Genomic DNA, 15,430 nt, shown 5'->3' on the forward strand with positions numbered 1-15,430 from the left:
TTTCATCTTGCTCGCTAGGGCCGTGGTTGTCCATCTGGGGGAGGGTGGCTTTGCCCCCGGGGGGGCATTTGGCTGTGTCTGGAGAGGTTTGGGGGGGTCACAGCTGAAGAGCGAGTGTTGCTGCTGGCATCCAGCGGGCAGAGGCCGGGACGCCTCGCATCCTGCGGTGCACAGGTGAGCCCCGCAGCAGGGAATGCTCTGGCCCCGATGTCCTGTGCTGTCGAATACGGTAGCCACAGTCACATGTGGCCGTAGGAATGGAAGTTAATGAAAAACAAAATAAATTCTGTGCGTCAGCTGCACCACGTGTGCACCATTTAGTTCCATCATCCCAGAAAGTTCTGTTGGACCTTTTTGTTGTAGAGTCTCAAGCCGTTCTCTTTTTTTTAAGTTCATTGATTTATTTTGAGAAAGAGCATGAGCACGGGAGGGGCAGAGAGAGAGTGAGAGACAATCCCAAAGCAGGCTCCACGCTCTCAGCACAGAGCCCAGCGCAGGGCTCAGACTCCGGACCCAAGAGATCATGTCCTGAGCCGAAATCAAGAGTCAGATGTTAAGGGGCGCCTGGGGGGCTCAGTCGGTTGAGCGTCCGACTTCGGTTCAGGTCATGATCTCACGGTTCGTGGGTTCGAGCCCCGCGTCGGGCTCTGTGCTGACAGCTCAGAGCCCGGAGTCTGTTTCACATTCTGTGTCTCCCTCTCTCTCTCTCTGCCCCTCCCCCACTCACACTGTCTCTCTCTCTCTCTCTCTCTCTCTCTCAAAAATAAATAAACATTAAAAAAATTTTTTTTAGGGGCGCCTGGGTGGCGCAGTCGGTTAAGCATCCGACTTCAGCCAGGTCACGATCTCACACTCCGTGAGTTCGAGCCCCGCGTCAGGCTCTGGGCTGATGGCTCGGAGCCTGTTTCTGATTCTGTGTCTCCCTCTCTCTCTGCCCCTCCCCCGTTCATGCTCTGTCTCTCTCTGTCCCAAAAATAAATAAACGTTGAAAAAAAAATTAAAAAAAAAAATTTTTTTAAAGAGTCAGATGTTTAACCAACTGAGCCACCCAGGCACCCCTGTTCTTTTCTTTCCACCTTGAAAATAACTCGGCAGAGAGGACACCACTGATAGCATCCTGTATCTCTGCAAGTGTGGCCTCGTAACCACAGCTTCATCTGGGGGCCACTTCTGCTCTGTGTCATGCAGACTGTGGGCACCACTGAGATAACCTGTCAGTGGGAGGCAGCGTTGTCCGTTCTGAAGGGAAGAAGAAGCAATAACGTGGTCTGTGTGGCGGGCCAAGTGTACGACACTGTTCCAGGCGAGCTGGCCTAGGCCCCTCAGGTCGCTCGCTTCTCGGGAGCTGGTCTGAGCTCCGCGGGCTCCTCGGAGAAACAGCCATGTGTTCCCACAGTGCTCGTGACCTGCGTCAGCTCAGGACGTAGGGAGTGGGTTTCATTGTTTTCTTGCCTGAAGCCAGTGTTGATTTTCTCATTCTGTCTTTTCCAGGAGCTTGAGAGGGATTTCAGTAAACAGGGACAGTGCCTATTGAAGATACTGGGGGGTGATGGGTACCCACATTTTTTAGTGTTCCCACCCATCGTGTCTTTTGGGTCGGAAAAGGTTGCCTGTGCACCACGTCCCCTGCTGTATGAGTGCTCGCAGAGGGCCCAAATCCGGGTCAGTGTCTATACCCAGACCCACATGTGGACACTTTGTTCTCAGGAAGCTCAGTGAGGCACATGGTGGCCGTGCCACCTCCAAGAGCTGCTACCCAGAAAGTCGCTCACAGTGCACTGAATGAGTCACCGTCCCCACGGTGTGCCCCATCGGTCAATCCTGGTATGAGAGCCTGCGATCCCAGTGACCTGCAGGCTGAACAAGAAGCCGGGGAGGGGTCCTGGCCCTGCTCTGTATCCACGGTCAGCTACCGATGGGTCAGCAGGGGAAGGGCCAGGGTCCCCCTGTGTCAGGGCTTCCTGAGCTGCCGGTCATTTGGGCTCAGCTCAGAGATACTGTTCTCGGGGCGCCTGAGTGGTTCAGTCAGTTAAGCATCCAACTAAGCGTCTCACAGTGCGTGAGTTCGAGCCCCACGTCGGGCTCTGCATGATGGCGTGGAGCCTGCTTGGATCGATCCTCTATCCCCTTCTCTCTGCCCTCCCCCACTCTCAAAAATGAATAAACGTTTAAAAATTTAAAGGAAAGGGGTGCCTCGGTGGGGCAGTCAGTTAAGCGTCCAACTTCAGCTCGGGTCATGATCTCATGGTCCCTGAGTTCGAGCCCCACGTCGGGCTCTGTGCTGACAGCTCAGAACGTGGAGCCTGCTTCCGATTCTGTGTCTCCCTCTGTCTCTGCCCCTCCCCCACGTATGCTCTGTCTGTCTCTCTCAACGATAAATAAACTTTAACAAAAATAATTTTAGAAATAAATAAAAATGTAAAAGAAATTGCCCTGCTCTCTGCTGACTTGGATCTCTTGAGCAGAGCTGCTCACCTCATCTCCCTCCATGTCCGGCCTCTCCCTCCTTCCAGCTACCCCTTGACCATGAGTGTGCACGCGCTCCTGCCTGCTGGGGCACCAGCCGGGGTGCAGGGCAGGCTCCCACCTTCACGCGCTGTTGAGCCGTCCCTGTGTGCCAGGCCCTGAGCCCCCAGCAGGAGTGCGGAGAGTGGAGAGCAAGCATTCCTAGCCTCTGAGGGATTTCAGAATGGGCATTCCTACCAAAACAAATGCTTCAACTGGTGTGCTAACACTAGGTAGCTGACTTTTTTACTTATTTGTTTTTCCAACATTTGTTCATTTTTGAGAGAAAGAAAAGTGTGAGTGGGAAAGGGACAGAGAGAGGGGGAGACACAGAATCGGAAGCAGACTCTAGGCTCCAAGCTGTCAGCACAGAGCCCGACACGAGGCTCGAACCCACGAGCCATGAGATCATAACCTGAGCCGAAGTCGGACGCTCAGCCGACTGAGCCACCCAGGTGCCCCTAGGTAGCTTACTTTTAAATCTTTAACAGTTGTCTGGGGATTTTTTGCTTAAACTTCAAACGATCCTCTGCTCCCCCATCTGCCCCTACCCCACTTGCACTTTCTTTTTCAAAAATAAACATTAAAAGAAGAAAAACATAGGCAATCTTTCTAGAAGTCTCCCGGCGGCCCCAGAACCACGCAGGCACCCGTGGGTATGTACTGGCCCTGCTTTGAGAGGCAGCGAGGGAAGGCTTTAATGATAACTGTGAAAGGAAGCCTGTTGCAGGTTCCCCGACAAAGGAGAATGTCACCGAGCAGGGCCTGTTAATGTTTGCACTACTATCCGCATGAAAACGCGTGTTAAACCACCCTCCTCTCAGTCAGCAAGCCCAGGGATACACCCCCGGCTCCCCTAGGGGTGTGGGTGATTTTGAAAGTGGAAAAGGTGTCCAGACGCTCAGGGTCAGGAACGCAGGCCTCCTCAGCCTCCATTCCCCGTCCTGGGTCTGTGATCACGGAGGCTCCTTCCAGCTCAGTGGCCAAAGGTCTTTGAGCCTGGGTTCCCCAGCCGGAAGAGCAGGTGAGGGACCAGCGGGTTTCTCTCCTGGGTAGGCATCGACGGCAGGGCTCACTTTGTGTTTTCAGCACACGGCTCTTCTCTTTCCAGAATCGAGCGGGTGATTGACAACAATACCACTGTGAAGATGGTGCCCATCAAGATTGTGCACTCGGAGAGCCGGCCTGAGAAGGAGAGCCGCCAGGGCCTGGCCCGCGCCACCGAGCTGCCCACGCTGCCCAGCGGGCTGGAGAAAGACCACATCAAGACCCTCAGCACCTCGGAGCAGTTCTACTCCCGCTTCTGCGTGTACAGCCGCCAGGGCGCCGAGCCCCAGCCCCAGCCCCCCGAAGCCCCCGCGCCCACTGCCAAGGACAGCGGGGCCTCTCCGGCCGGGTTCAGCTACATGAGGACCAAGGAGAGGACAGCCGAAGACCTGAAGTCAGAAGAGCTGGCCCGGGAGATCGTGGGTAAGGAGAAGTCTCTGGCCGACATCCTGGACCCCAGCGTGAAGATCAGAACCACCATGGACCTGATGGAGGGGATCTTCCCCAAAGACGAGCACCTGCTGGAAGAAGCCCAGCAGCGGAGGAAGCTGCTCCCCAAAGTCCCCTCTCCTGGGACCGCGGACGAGAAGTGAGTAAGCACCGCCTTCAGGTGCGTGGTGTGGCCACTCGGTGTGCTTCTCCCTCTTAGCATCTGGTTCGCTCCAGGGGGCAGGTGGCTTCTCCGTGTGTCTGTTTTCATGATTGCTTCTGGGGGGCAGGTTTCCGAAAGTACTGCCCAGTGCTTAGCACGTTTTGGCCATCCGGGGACCCTCCCAAAAGAAGCGCTAAGGCCCGTGGCTGGGGATGACGACTCTGAGGCCTGGCAAAGATGTGAGGATAGCGCAGCTCCTGCGATGCCCGCAGGCGCCTCTCAGAAGACAGCGCTTCTCAGCTGGGCCGTCGTCTCCCTCCAGGGGACACTTGGCAACGTCCGGGTACGTTTTTAGTTGTCGCCCCCGCGAGGTGCTCCCGGCATCCTGTGGGTGGAGACAGGGAGGCTGCCCAACACCCTGCGGTGGACAGGATGTCCACCCCCACAGCCCCAGATGTCAGTCACGAAGGCTCCTGAACGTCATAGTTATTACGGAGGCTTTCTGTTCCCGCTTGCGGAACGGAGTGAACGGATGCATTTCCACGGTTTGGGGAATGTGCTTTGCGTCCTGTCTCATTCCGTGGGCCGCCTGCACAGGCGTGTGCTCACATCTGTCCTGTTTATGTCCGTTGTGTCCATACACGTCGTTAACTGGCGGTAGGTGGGAGTGCCCGTGAGATGCCCGAGAGAGGGGCAGAGGGGGTGAGTCGGATCAAAGCAAGAGGGAGCAGACATGGCTGCAGACAAGGGCTGCCCCTCCGCCCCCCTTTGGCGGTCCCATCCCCCGGCTGTTGTCTTTTGGTTAGCGGCCCCAGTGGCTCGTCGGGACCGAGGCCGTGAGCTGGAAGGGGGCACGTGCGCGTAGGGTCCCAGCCAGTTGCGGTTCTGACCTTTTTACGCAGGAGAGAGGAGCCGAGCGTGCCGGCGGCCATGTCCCTGGCCACCAGTTCCACGTACTACAGCACTTCGGTCCCCAAGGCCGAGCTGCTGATCAAGATGAAGGATCTGCAGGAGCAGCAGGAGCCCGAGGAGGATTCGGGGAGCGACGCGGACCACGACCTGTCGGTGAAGAAGGTAGGAAAGGCCGTTGTCAGTGAAATCGTGCTCGTTGGCAGAGGAGGGGCCGCACGTCTCCGTCCAAGTAATCTGTCCCTTCCAGCCTGGTTCAAATGCTGCGGACTTCATTCTGTGACCTTCAGCAAGTTACCTGTTCTCTTTGAATATCAGGTTCTAATACCTGCAGCCAGGAGATCATAGTCCCCACATAGTGCTTGTAAAGTGCTTTGTCCACCAAGCAGTGGCATTCCTTGGCTCCTAGAACTCCCAGGCGCTTAGGGATACAGCAGGAGACCAAACAGAACGGAGCCCTTCCTTTCCAGAGGGGAGCCTCTGTTCAGCCCACATGAAAACAAATACACAGTAGGGGGTCGGCACACTGCAGCCTGTGGGCCAAACCTGGTTTTGTGAGCAAAGTTGTATTGACACACAGGCACATTTATTCACTTAGAGACGCTCTCTGGTGGCTTTCCTTCCACAGAAGCAGGGTTGAGTAGTTGCAGCTGACCACGCCACCTGGAACGTCGAGGATCTTTACTGTCTACCCCTTTATGGAAAGAGTTTGCCAGCGTTTCATGTGGTACATTGGATGGTGAGAGAGTTAAAACAGAGTGAAAGAATCGAGTGAAACAAAGGAAGGTGATTCTAGAGAGGGCTCCGGCGAGGGGATGATTGAACAGCGACCTAGAGTGGTGTGAAGGGTGAGCCGTGTGGATATCTGGGTGCACTGGGGGAAGGGGACCAGCCGCTGCGAAGGTCCTGAGGTGGTAGGCTCGTGACACATTGGAGAAGCAGCAGTGGCTTTAGCTGGAGCTATGTGGACCAGGAGGGTAGGACTGGAGATAAAGTCAGAAATGAGGTCAGGGACTACATAGTGAGTGGCCATGAGGTCATGGTAGGGACAGCATTACTGCTGTCGGTATCAATGTCATTACTGCTCTATTAGCTTTAAATCTCCATGATCTGTCAGCACGCCAGACCTGTGGCATCTAGGTGATCACCTGGTTTTTTAGGAAGGCCTTAGCATTAAACGGATGACGGGATTGCCAAAGAAAGTCCGTTTCGGAGGCTAGCACGTACTCTTTATTCCAGGGCCTTGAGCCCGTCAGATACTACCAGGGAAAGAAAAGGAGGGAAGCAGCCTTTTGTGAGCATTTGCCATATGCTTAGTACTTTGGAAAACTGCTTTCATAAAAAAACACTTTTTTTTTTCTTTAACAAAAATCTTCCCAAAAGATTATGCGTGTATAGTTGGTGGTTTAAAAATACCACTGGCTGGGGCACCTGGGTGGTGCAGTCGGTTAAGCGTCCGACTTTAGCCAGGTCACGATCTCGCGGTCCGTGAGTTCGAGCCCCGCGTCAGGCTCTGCGCTGACGGCTCAGAGCCTGGAGCCTGTTTCCAATTCTGTGTCTCCCTCTCTCTCTGTCCCTCCCCCATTCATGCTCTGTCTCTCTCTGTCCCAAAAATAAATAAACGTTGAAAAAATAAATAAATAAATAAATAAATAAATAAATAAATAAATAAATAAATAAATAAATAAAAACACCACTGGCTGATTTCAGATATAATAGAAGAAATACTGTGACCCATGCATGAGAGAAATTTATTTTCAGTTTGGGGATATTTGCTTTTTTGTTCAAGGGAATTAAAGGGAATAAAAGATAAGAATTTTAGTCCTGGGCTTGTATCTGGCTTCCAATCACATATCCAATTTCTTTCTTTTTTTTTTCTTCTTTTTTAATGTTTATTTTTGAGAGAGAGAGACAGACAGACATACCAAACGTGAGCCGGGGAGGGGGAGAGAGAGAGGGACATGCAGAATGTGAAGCAGGCTCCAGGTTCTGAGCTGTCAGCACAGAGCCCGACGTGGGGCTCGAACCCGCGAACCGCAAGATCATGACCTGAGCCGAACGAAGTCAGACTCTTTTTACGACATGGCCTTGTTTCTCGTGCTGTGATGAGTTTGGGGTGGGGCACGCCCTGGTACTGCCCAGCCTTCATCTGGGTGGCTCTTTTCTCTTTCTGCTTTTGGGAGGCTCAAGTTGCTGGGCAACTGCCTCACCTTAGATGACTGCTTTGGGATTGAGATGAATCCCTGTGAACTTGGCTCCTGACAGCCTACTCCCCGCCCCCCCAACCTACTCCGCATGATTATATTCTTGGGTTTTTTTAATGTTTATTTATTTTGGGGGCCGGAGGAGCAGCAAGAGAGGGGGCCAGAGGATCCGAAACAGGCTCTGAGCTGTCAGCAGAGAGCCTGATGCGGGGCTCGAACTCACGAACTATGAGATCATGACCTGAGCTGAAGCCAGACTCTCAACCGACTGAACCACCCAGGCTCCCTCGCATGATTAAATTCTTAACCCAACTGACATATCTTATTCCAGATGCAAATGTTGAGTAATTTCACAGTAAACGGCAAATGCTATAAATCACAGGTCTCTATGGTGTTAGTGACTCAGTAATCCTGCTTTTCGCCTTGATTTGACAAAGGCAACTGGCACCCTGTCTTTTCAGCCTTCTTCCCACAACCCACAAATACGCTGTGTCGTGTGGTTGTACAAAGTGTTCACGGTGGGGAGAAGGAGGTCCGTGCCGTGTGGATGTACCTGATGGGCCATAACAGTAGAGCGGCTTGACCCCGAATCGCATGTGGACCCACGTGCCCAGAGGGACCTTGGCTGTCATGGTCCCAGCATCACTGCATGCTCACAGAGCCCGAGTGCCAAGTCGGGTGACCCTGTGTTTTAGGAGAAGGCTGAGGACACAGGGATGCAGAGAGGGAATTGTGGTGGCTGGTTGGAAGCATTACCCCAGGAAGGCGAAATCCGTTTTTACACCCGAGGCGGCTCAGGTACACTCTGCCCAGAAAGAGGCCCAACTGAGATATGGGATTCTTCAGCAGAAGCAGACACTCCATGGTCAACATCTGGAATCTGAGGGTTGTGGTTCTTCCCTGGAACTTAGACGTGGGCATGAGGCCCAGAGAGAAAAGACCTCATTCCCCCCACAGAGGGGGACAAAAGTAGGTGTGCGGGGGGGCACCGGAAACAGAGGTAAGGGGCAGGAGTGCACCTGCTGTGAGACCCAGGGTGGGCGGGGGGGGGGGGAGGGGTGGTGGCTGGCCTCTGCCACCACTTGCTCTCCCCCCAGACCCTCTTGAATGCCATGTGCTGCAGAACACAAGCGGATGGGCTCGCGCGAGGCTCATCTGACGTGGCGGGTGAGGCCTGCTGCACCCCGGCTGGTGCTGATAACCAGTGATCCGCATGCTTCCTGGGCCAGGCCTTGTTCCGAGATCCCTGAAAGTCAGCGTCTGGCCCTTTATGGAAGAAGGGGAGGGTATTTCAAATAAAACTTTACGCAAGACATATAAAGGAATCAGAGGAATTTGGGCTCCTTCCAGAACGTCCAGCTTCAAGTTCGCTCAGCTGTTATTGCAGGTTTTGAAGGCGCATATCATGCATTGGTGTGAAATCTTTATCACGATCATTGCTAAAGAAGAATGAAACAGGAAAATTACCAGAAGCCCTGGCTAGGGGTCCTCACACATCCACAATCCTCTGAATTGCTTGAGGTGTTCACTCGGGTTACGGGTTGCCTGCAGGTGAGAATTTGGAAGGTTCTCCATCCCTACAATCCATTTTGTGCTCTTCCCTCAAGTTATGAGTATCTGAAAAAGGCCATCTTAGCCATGGGAGTCGAAGTTGACTTAAACCGTCTCCCCAGATAGGTAGGTAACCAGACGCACCGAGACACAAGCATCAGCCCACATTCTGAGAGAAAATATCAGAGAACTGTAGACGCATACAGCTTTACATTAGTGAGGGAAGCGGCGCCTGGGTGGCTCAGTCGGTTGAGCGTCTGACTGCATGCAGCTCAGGTCGTGATCTCACAGTTCGTGGGTTCAAGCCCCGCATCGGGCTCTATGCTGACAGCATGGAGCCTGGAGCCTGCTTCGGAATCTGTGTCTCTCTCTGTATCTGCCCCTCCTCTGCTCTCCCTCTCTCTCTCTCAAACTAGGTAAAATAAATAAATAGTGAGGGAAGACTAACTAGAACCTGACCCGAAAAAGCCCAAAGCAGTTTATAAATTCCATGTTGGGTGTTTTAGGAGAAAACCCATGCCGATTAATCTGCAATGAGGACGAGGACGGCTCTCCTCTGAAACTGCTTGCCATCTTAATCTGCAGGATACCCAGACATTGCGATAAGCCCTAGGCAGGTTGAACCACGAGCAGGCAGTGCCCATGCCTTTCCAGGCCGTGGACTTATCGTTATACGTACTTGTGCGCGCGCGTCCACGCCAGATGGGGATTGTCGTCAGTGTCTCCTCCGCAGACAAAGCGGACACGTCATCGGCTCCTGCAAAGCATACGCTGCCTTGCTCGTGGTTCAGCGTGTCTTTCGTGCCGCCATGTGACTTTGCCCACCTAAACTGTCATCGGGACAGGCGTTTTTTGTTTTTGAATTTTTGTTAACGTTTCCTTATTCTTTAGAGAGAGAGTGAGGCAGAGCACGAGCAGGGAAGGGGCAAAGAGAGAGGGAGACACAGAGTCTGAAGCAGGCTGCAGGCTCTGAGCTGTCGTCTCGAGCCCACAAACCGTGAGATCACGACCAGAGCTGATGTCGGCCACTTAACCGACTGAGCCACCCCGGCGCCCCCATGACAGGCGGGTTTTACCCCACTGTTGTCTGTTAAGCCGGGGCACCTTCTCAGCCTGCACGCAGGACTGCTGGTACCTGCCAAGTAAGGGTACCTCCCGCAAGCCGCCAGGCTGGTGATTGTCACGCAGGCTCGCGTTCAGCTTTCGTGTCAGTCCTGCAGGTGCGGGCTCCCTTTCCCCTGTGCAGCCAAGATCACGGTCCTGGAGAGCTTAATGAGACGTCGCTCCCTCCGGGCGGGTGACTTCTCTCCGCTCGGCTCTGCCGGCTCCCTGTGGGGTCGGAGTCTGTAAAGGGCCCAGGACACGTGGTGACGGTGTGGGGGGACTTCATAGGTCCACTTTCTATACGTGGTGTCCCTTGTTGCAGCAGGCTGAGCTGACATCCTAACTGGACGTGAGCGTTCACATTCTGCAGTCTTCATTTGGGTTTGTGCACCTCGGCGCTGTGGCGTGCGGGGGTTCACGTGGGCTGTGTGTGGTTCAGCACGTGGGGGTGAACGCGCTGGCGCTTCTGCCGTGGGTGGGCCTGACGGCACGCAGACATCCGTGCTCAGAAGACAGTGGCTTTGGCAGCCTGGGCTCACCTGTTGCGTTCCTTTAGAGCCACCCCTGTGCGTTTCCCCGGATCTACCAGAGGAGGCAGACCATCTTTGCCACTCAAATCCTGCCACTTCAGCAGGAAGGCCAGTTTATATGTTTGGTTTTTTATTTTTGCCCCTTTAAAAAATAATCACTTAAAGGGCCTATGGAAAAGGAGGTGGGGAACTCATGTTTAATGGTCAGAGTGTCAGTTGGGTAACATGAGAAAGTTCTGGAGATGGGCGGTGGTCACAGTTGCCCACGATGTGAATGCACTTAATGCCACAGAGTGCTACGCTTAAAAACGCATAAAATGATAACTTTTGAGACGTATATCTTGCCATATTCAGTTTATTTTATTTTATTTTATTTTATTTTATTTTATTTTATTTTATCTAAAATATTTTTTTAATGCTTTTGTTTTTGAGAGAGAGAGGGACAAAGCATGAGTGGGAGAGGGACAGAGAGAGAGAGAGAGGCGGGCACAGAATCCAGAGCAGGCTCCAGGCTCTCAACTGTCAGCAGAGCCCGACTCGGGGCTCGAACCCACAAACCGTGATCATTACCTGGGCCAAAGTCGGACTCTTAACCGACTGAGCCACCCAGACACCCCTTTCCTGCCATATTTTTAAAAAGGTAGTAATATATGTGCATTTCGGTCACATTCAAGTCAGGTTACTCTCAAAGGACTTTTAATTTTACTGACATCCCTTTATTTGTTTTAACTTTAAGTTGCTAGTTGTGTGTGGAGCATACGTTTAAATCACGCCATTCAGTAGCAGGCGTGAGACTCCATAACTTGTGTACGTGTCAGTTCTTGCACTGGAAGATTGCAGACTATGAAGCACAGAATCTAACGTGGGCCCCGAGAATCCCGGCCAAGGTGAAGGTGAAATGAGGTTTATCTCGAGGGGCCACGTCCTACCTATGGCTGTGTGATAGGACACTAACGGGAGGAGAATAGGTTAGTTTCGTGTCTAAATGTCACGCCAGGGACTTCACCAGGAGTTGTTCTCCCTCCCCGGGTCTTAGAAAGCCTCTCTTAGAAAGTTGATGCGAAATCAACTCTTCCCCACGCGGGTCACTTACGTGAGACCACAGGGCCCGGGCAGCCACTGCAGGTGCCAGGTCGGGTCACCCTAACGAGTGTTTGCATGCCCCCCTGTGCCCTACAGCAGGAGCTCATCGAGAGCATCAGTCGCAAGCTGCAAGTGCTTCGGGAAGCCCGGGAGAGCCTGCTGGAGGACATCCGTGCCAACAGCGCACTGGGGGACGAGGTGGACGCCATCGCCAAAGACGTGTGCAAACCCAATGAGTTTGACAAGTTCTGCATGTTCATTGGGAACCTGGACAAAGTGGTGAACCTTCTGCTGTCGCTGTCGGGCCGTCTGGCGCGGGTAGAAAACGCCCTCAATAATTTGGATGACACTACTTCTCCTGGTGATCGGGTAGATACAACGTGCCTGACCTGGACTCGGCGGGGGGTGGGGCGGGAGGTGGTTGCGGGAAGGTTCCGCGTGGGGCGTCATGAGTTGGTGCCCTGAAGCCTCACGCGGTCCCTGCGGCGGCCTGTGCACCTCCCAGCGCAGGACGCCTTCGGGTGTCCAGGGCTCTCCCTCACTTTGCTGGTAACTGAGGGAGACAGGTGCTGGGGGTGTGGTGGGCAGGGCCTGACAGGCGTGGTCATGGGACTGCAGGGCTGCTGTGATGTTCAGGAAGAACTGTGGGCTCCTTTTCACATCTTCTCCCCTGTTCCCACGGATCATTACTGATCAGCGTCTCTTCCTAGGAAATAGTCTCTTTCGCCTTTCTTGACCATGCGTGTAAGTGAGTCTCACTGAGAATGGAATGTGATGTTGTTGCTTCTTTTAACAGGAGTGCACACGGCAGTCTGGAAGCATTCGAGGACTTGTCTGCCTCTTCTCCCTCTCTTGAGGTATGCAGCCTGGAACGTGTCTCTTAGGGGGTTTGCAGAATGCAGGAAGTAATAGCCCCCTTGTTGGCTTCACTTGCTGGGTCAAATATCAGTAGAACATGGAGTTTGCTTCTCTGTGTAGGCCCTCAAATGATCATCTTTATTATTAATAAGGCTCTTCTCTGAAAGGGGAGCAGAAGAGTTAGCCCTCTCCCTTACTCTAGGTGAGAGCGCTTTCAGGTGACCTAAATGTTCTCGAGCGCGGCTCACAGATGTTGTCATTCTGTGCTTAGCTTAGTCATTGATGACTGCCGTTTGAACGTACTGGATAAGCATTGACAAAATAGCCGGGACCTTTGGATGATGTTCAGATTCCACTTTCTGATTTCCTCGTCTTTGCCACGTGTATCTGAGGAGAGGAAGATAACACGAGGGGTGCCTGGGTGTCTCCGCCTGTTGAGTGTCCGACTGGCTCAGGTCATGATCTGTGGTTCGAGCGTTGGAGCCCCGTATTGAGCTCTCTGCTGTCAGCACAGAGCCTGCTTGGGAGTCTCTCTCTCTGCTTCTACCCCACTCAAGTGTGCTCTGTCTCTCTCAAAAATAAAAATATTCTTAAAAAAAAAACTTGAACAAGAAAGAGATTCGTTTATACATAATTGGAATGTTCTCGAGTATTGATTTAAGTGAACAACTAGTGTGGTCTTTGCAACTCAGCTCCTCTATAATCTATCTTTCCCTCCATGTGGGTGGAACGGACAGATACTTTATTTAGCATTTGGGGATGATGAAGGAATGCCAACGCTAAGGACCACGCACGTGGTCCTCCTGAGCACCAGGCTCTGGAGCCCTCAGCACGTCCCGGGGGCTCCCTGTGAATGGAGTGTTGCATTCCCCCAGCCAGGGGCAGTGAGGAGGCCCCGTCTCCAGCAGGGTTGGCGTTGGAGGAAAATCTGCGTCAGGCAGTGGAAGTCTGGAGACGCTAAGGTTTTCAGAGACACCATAGTAACTAGTTAAAAGACACGGCAGAACGTTTTCTGAGGCTCCCTCCATCTTTCCAGACAGAAAATGTCCCCATCAGGTCCTCTCCCAGCCTCTGCAGCCTCCTCTCCCTAGTCAGCCTGACTGGTTTTAAGTTTTTATGAATTTATTTTGAGAGAGAGTTCCTGCACACACCAGCGTGGGAGGGGCAGAGAGAGAGGGAGAGAGAGAATCCCAAGGCTCTCTCCCGTGATGCGGGGCTGGGACTCACAACCCACAAGATCGTGAGCTGAGCCAAAATGCAAGAGTCGGACACTTACCTGACAAAGCCGTGCAGGCGCCCCAGCCTGACTGATGTTAATAATCCAAAGCGCACTTCTAGGGTCTGTTAGCACCTGTTTCCCTTTGGGTTTAACGGATTTGCTTTGCCTCCTCTTTGCGTGAGAATTCCCTGTGCGCGTGACCTGAAGAGGGCGGTGTTGCACGGGAGTGGGCAGGGGACCTGACGCCCACCAAGACACTTTCTGCTTAGTGACCCGCCCACCAAGACACTTTCTGCTTAGTGACCCGCCCACCAAGACACTTTCTGCTTAGTGACCCGCCCACCAAGACACTTTCTGCTTAGTGACGGTGGCCGCTCACGTTCATCGCGCTCTCTCTGTGTGCGGGAGTTTTACAGAGAGCCGCCGCATGCTGGACTCTCACGGCGGCTGTTGGTAACTGTGCGTGGCCACGTCGCAAAGTGGCGGAATGAGAGCGGCTGTCCTGCTGTCCAAGTAAAAATCACACGGAGGAAATGAAGCCCCGGCCTCCCCCAGCCGACGGTGGGAGACTGAATGCACTCATCTCTTCCTTTCTTAGTTTTCGTTAAACTTAGAGAAGGCAGGGACCGTTAGGTGTGTATTTTGCGGAGAGACGGTGCGGCTGTGAGTGCCACATTTTAGGAACGGGGTCGTCCATATCCCCCAAAGCGGGCCCCGTGCGGGGTGCCGGGGAGTCTCCCCCGTCTCCCTGCGTCTGTCCTGCCTGTCCTTGCTCCCTCACGCGTGCCCTGCAAGCTCGCCCAGGGGCTCTTCTCCTGCGGAAGGGTGTACACACCCCGCTCTGCGAGTTCTCCGGAATCCGCGCCTTTTGCTGCCTTTGCCGCGGTGTTGTCACAGGCAGTCCTCTGACGCGCGTGGGATCCCTAAGTCCTTTACACCTTTGGAGCCTCTCAGAATTCTGTCCTTATCTGTCCGGGGACAGCTGCTCTCATCAAGGCTGTTCCTCTGAGCCGTTCCAGGCCAGTGGGAAGAAATGGGAGGCGGGACGAGCCTGGGAGCTCTCGAGGAAGGGCTGGGGCCAGCCGCGCCCGAGTATCTCCGTGCAGAGGCCGTCAGACCCCTGGTCCCTAACCTGGTGTCAGGTGTCCCCCGAGGCAGCCTGCAGCGTGGCCGGCATCTTGCGGCGGCCGCCCGGAGCCCCTGCTCTCGCCCTCGTCCTCAACGGGCTTGTCTCTCTCTCTCCCCAGCAATCGCTGCTCGAGAAGCAGCGGGTCCTCATCCAGCAGCACGAGGATGCCAAGGAACTGAAGGAGAACCTGGACCGCCGGGAGCGGATCGTGTTCGACATCCTGGCCAGCTACCTCAGCGAGGAGAACCTGGCCGACTGCGAGCACTTCGTGAAGATGAAGTCCGCCCTCATCATCGAGCAGCGTGAGCTGGAAGACAAGATACACCTGGGCGAGGAGCAGCTCAAGTGTCTGTTCGACAGCCTGCAGCCCGAAAGAGGCAAATAGGAGGGCCCTCCCTGGAGGAGGCCGGAAAGGGCCCCTCTGAGCTTGGTTCCAGAGGATGCACGCGGAGACCCCAGCCAGTATTTATGTCCTGCAGCCCGAGTTGTCCCCTAGTGGGATGGCTGCTTTAGAGAAGCAATAACTTCCATGTGTGTTTGCGATGATCTATTTAATGTGTTTTAGCTTCCCCGTTGAACGCTGAGCAGAACATCTCACCATTAGCCATTTTGCTTTGCCGGTTACCACACGTGGCCCAGCCTCCGGAGGGTGGCGGGTTCCCGCAGTATAGACTGTGTAGTGCATGCAAGTGGTCCTTC

The 15,430-nt window shown here is 53.9% G+C and overlaps 1 protein-coding gene across 1 annotated transcript in view; it reads left to right on the top strand.

The window, feature by feature from the left end:
• LOC124525806 (protein Shroom2-like) overlaps positions 1-15,116 on the top strand; it is a 90,076-nt gene extending 74,960 nt beyond the window's left edge. The window contains exons 7-10 of the mRNA XM_047098388.1: positions 3,617-4,141; positions 5,047-5,218; positions 11,622-11,894; positions 14,850-15,116. Coding sequence (XP_046954344.1) covers positions 3,617-4,141; positions 5,047-5,218; positions 11,622-11,894; positions 14,850-15,116 — 1,237 coding nt within the window. The remainder of the gene's footprint in view (positions 1-3,616; positions 4,142-5,046; positions 5,219-11,621; positions 11,895-14,849) is intronic.
• The last annotated feature ends 314 nt before the right edge of the window (positions 15,117-15,430 follow it).

The sequence above is a fragment of the Lynx rufus genome, unplaced genomic scaffold (assembly GCF_022079265.1).
Source record: "Lynx rufus isolate CCGP_SWC_20201006 ecotype Redwood Valley unplaced genomic scaffold, mLynRuf1.p SCAF_48, whole genome shotgun sequence".
NCBI lineage: Eukaryota > Metazoa > Chordata > Mammalia > Carnivora > Felidae > Lynx > Lynx rufus.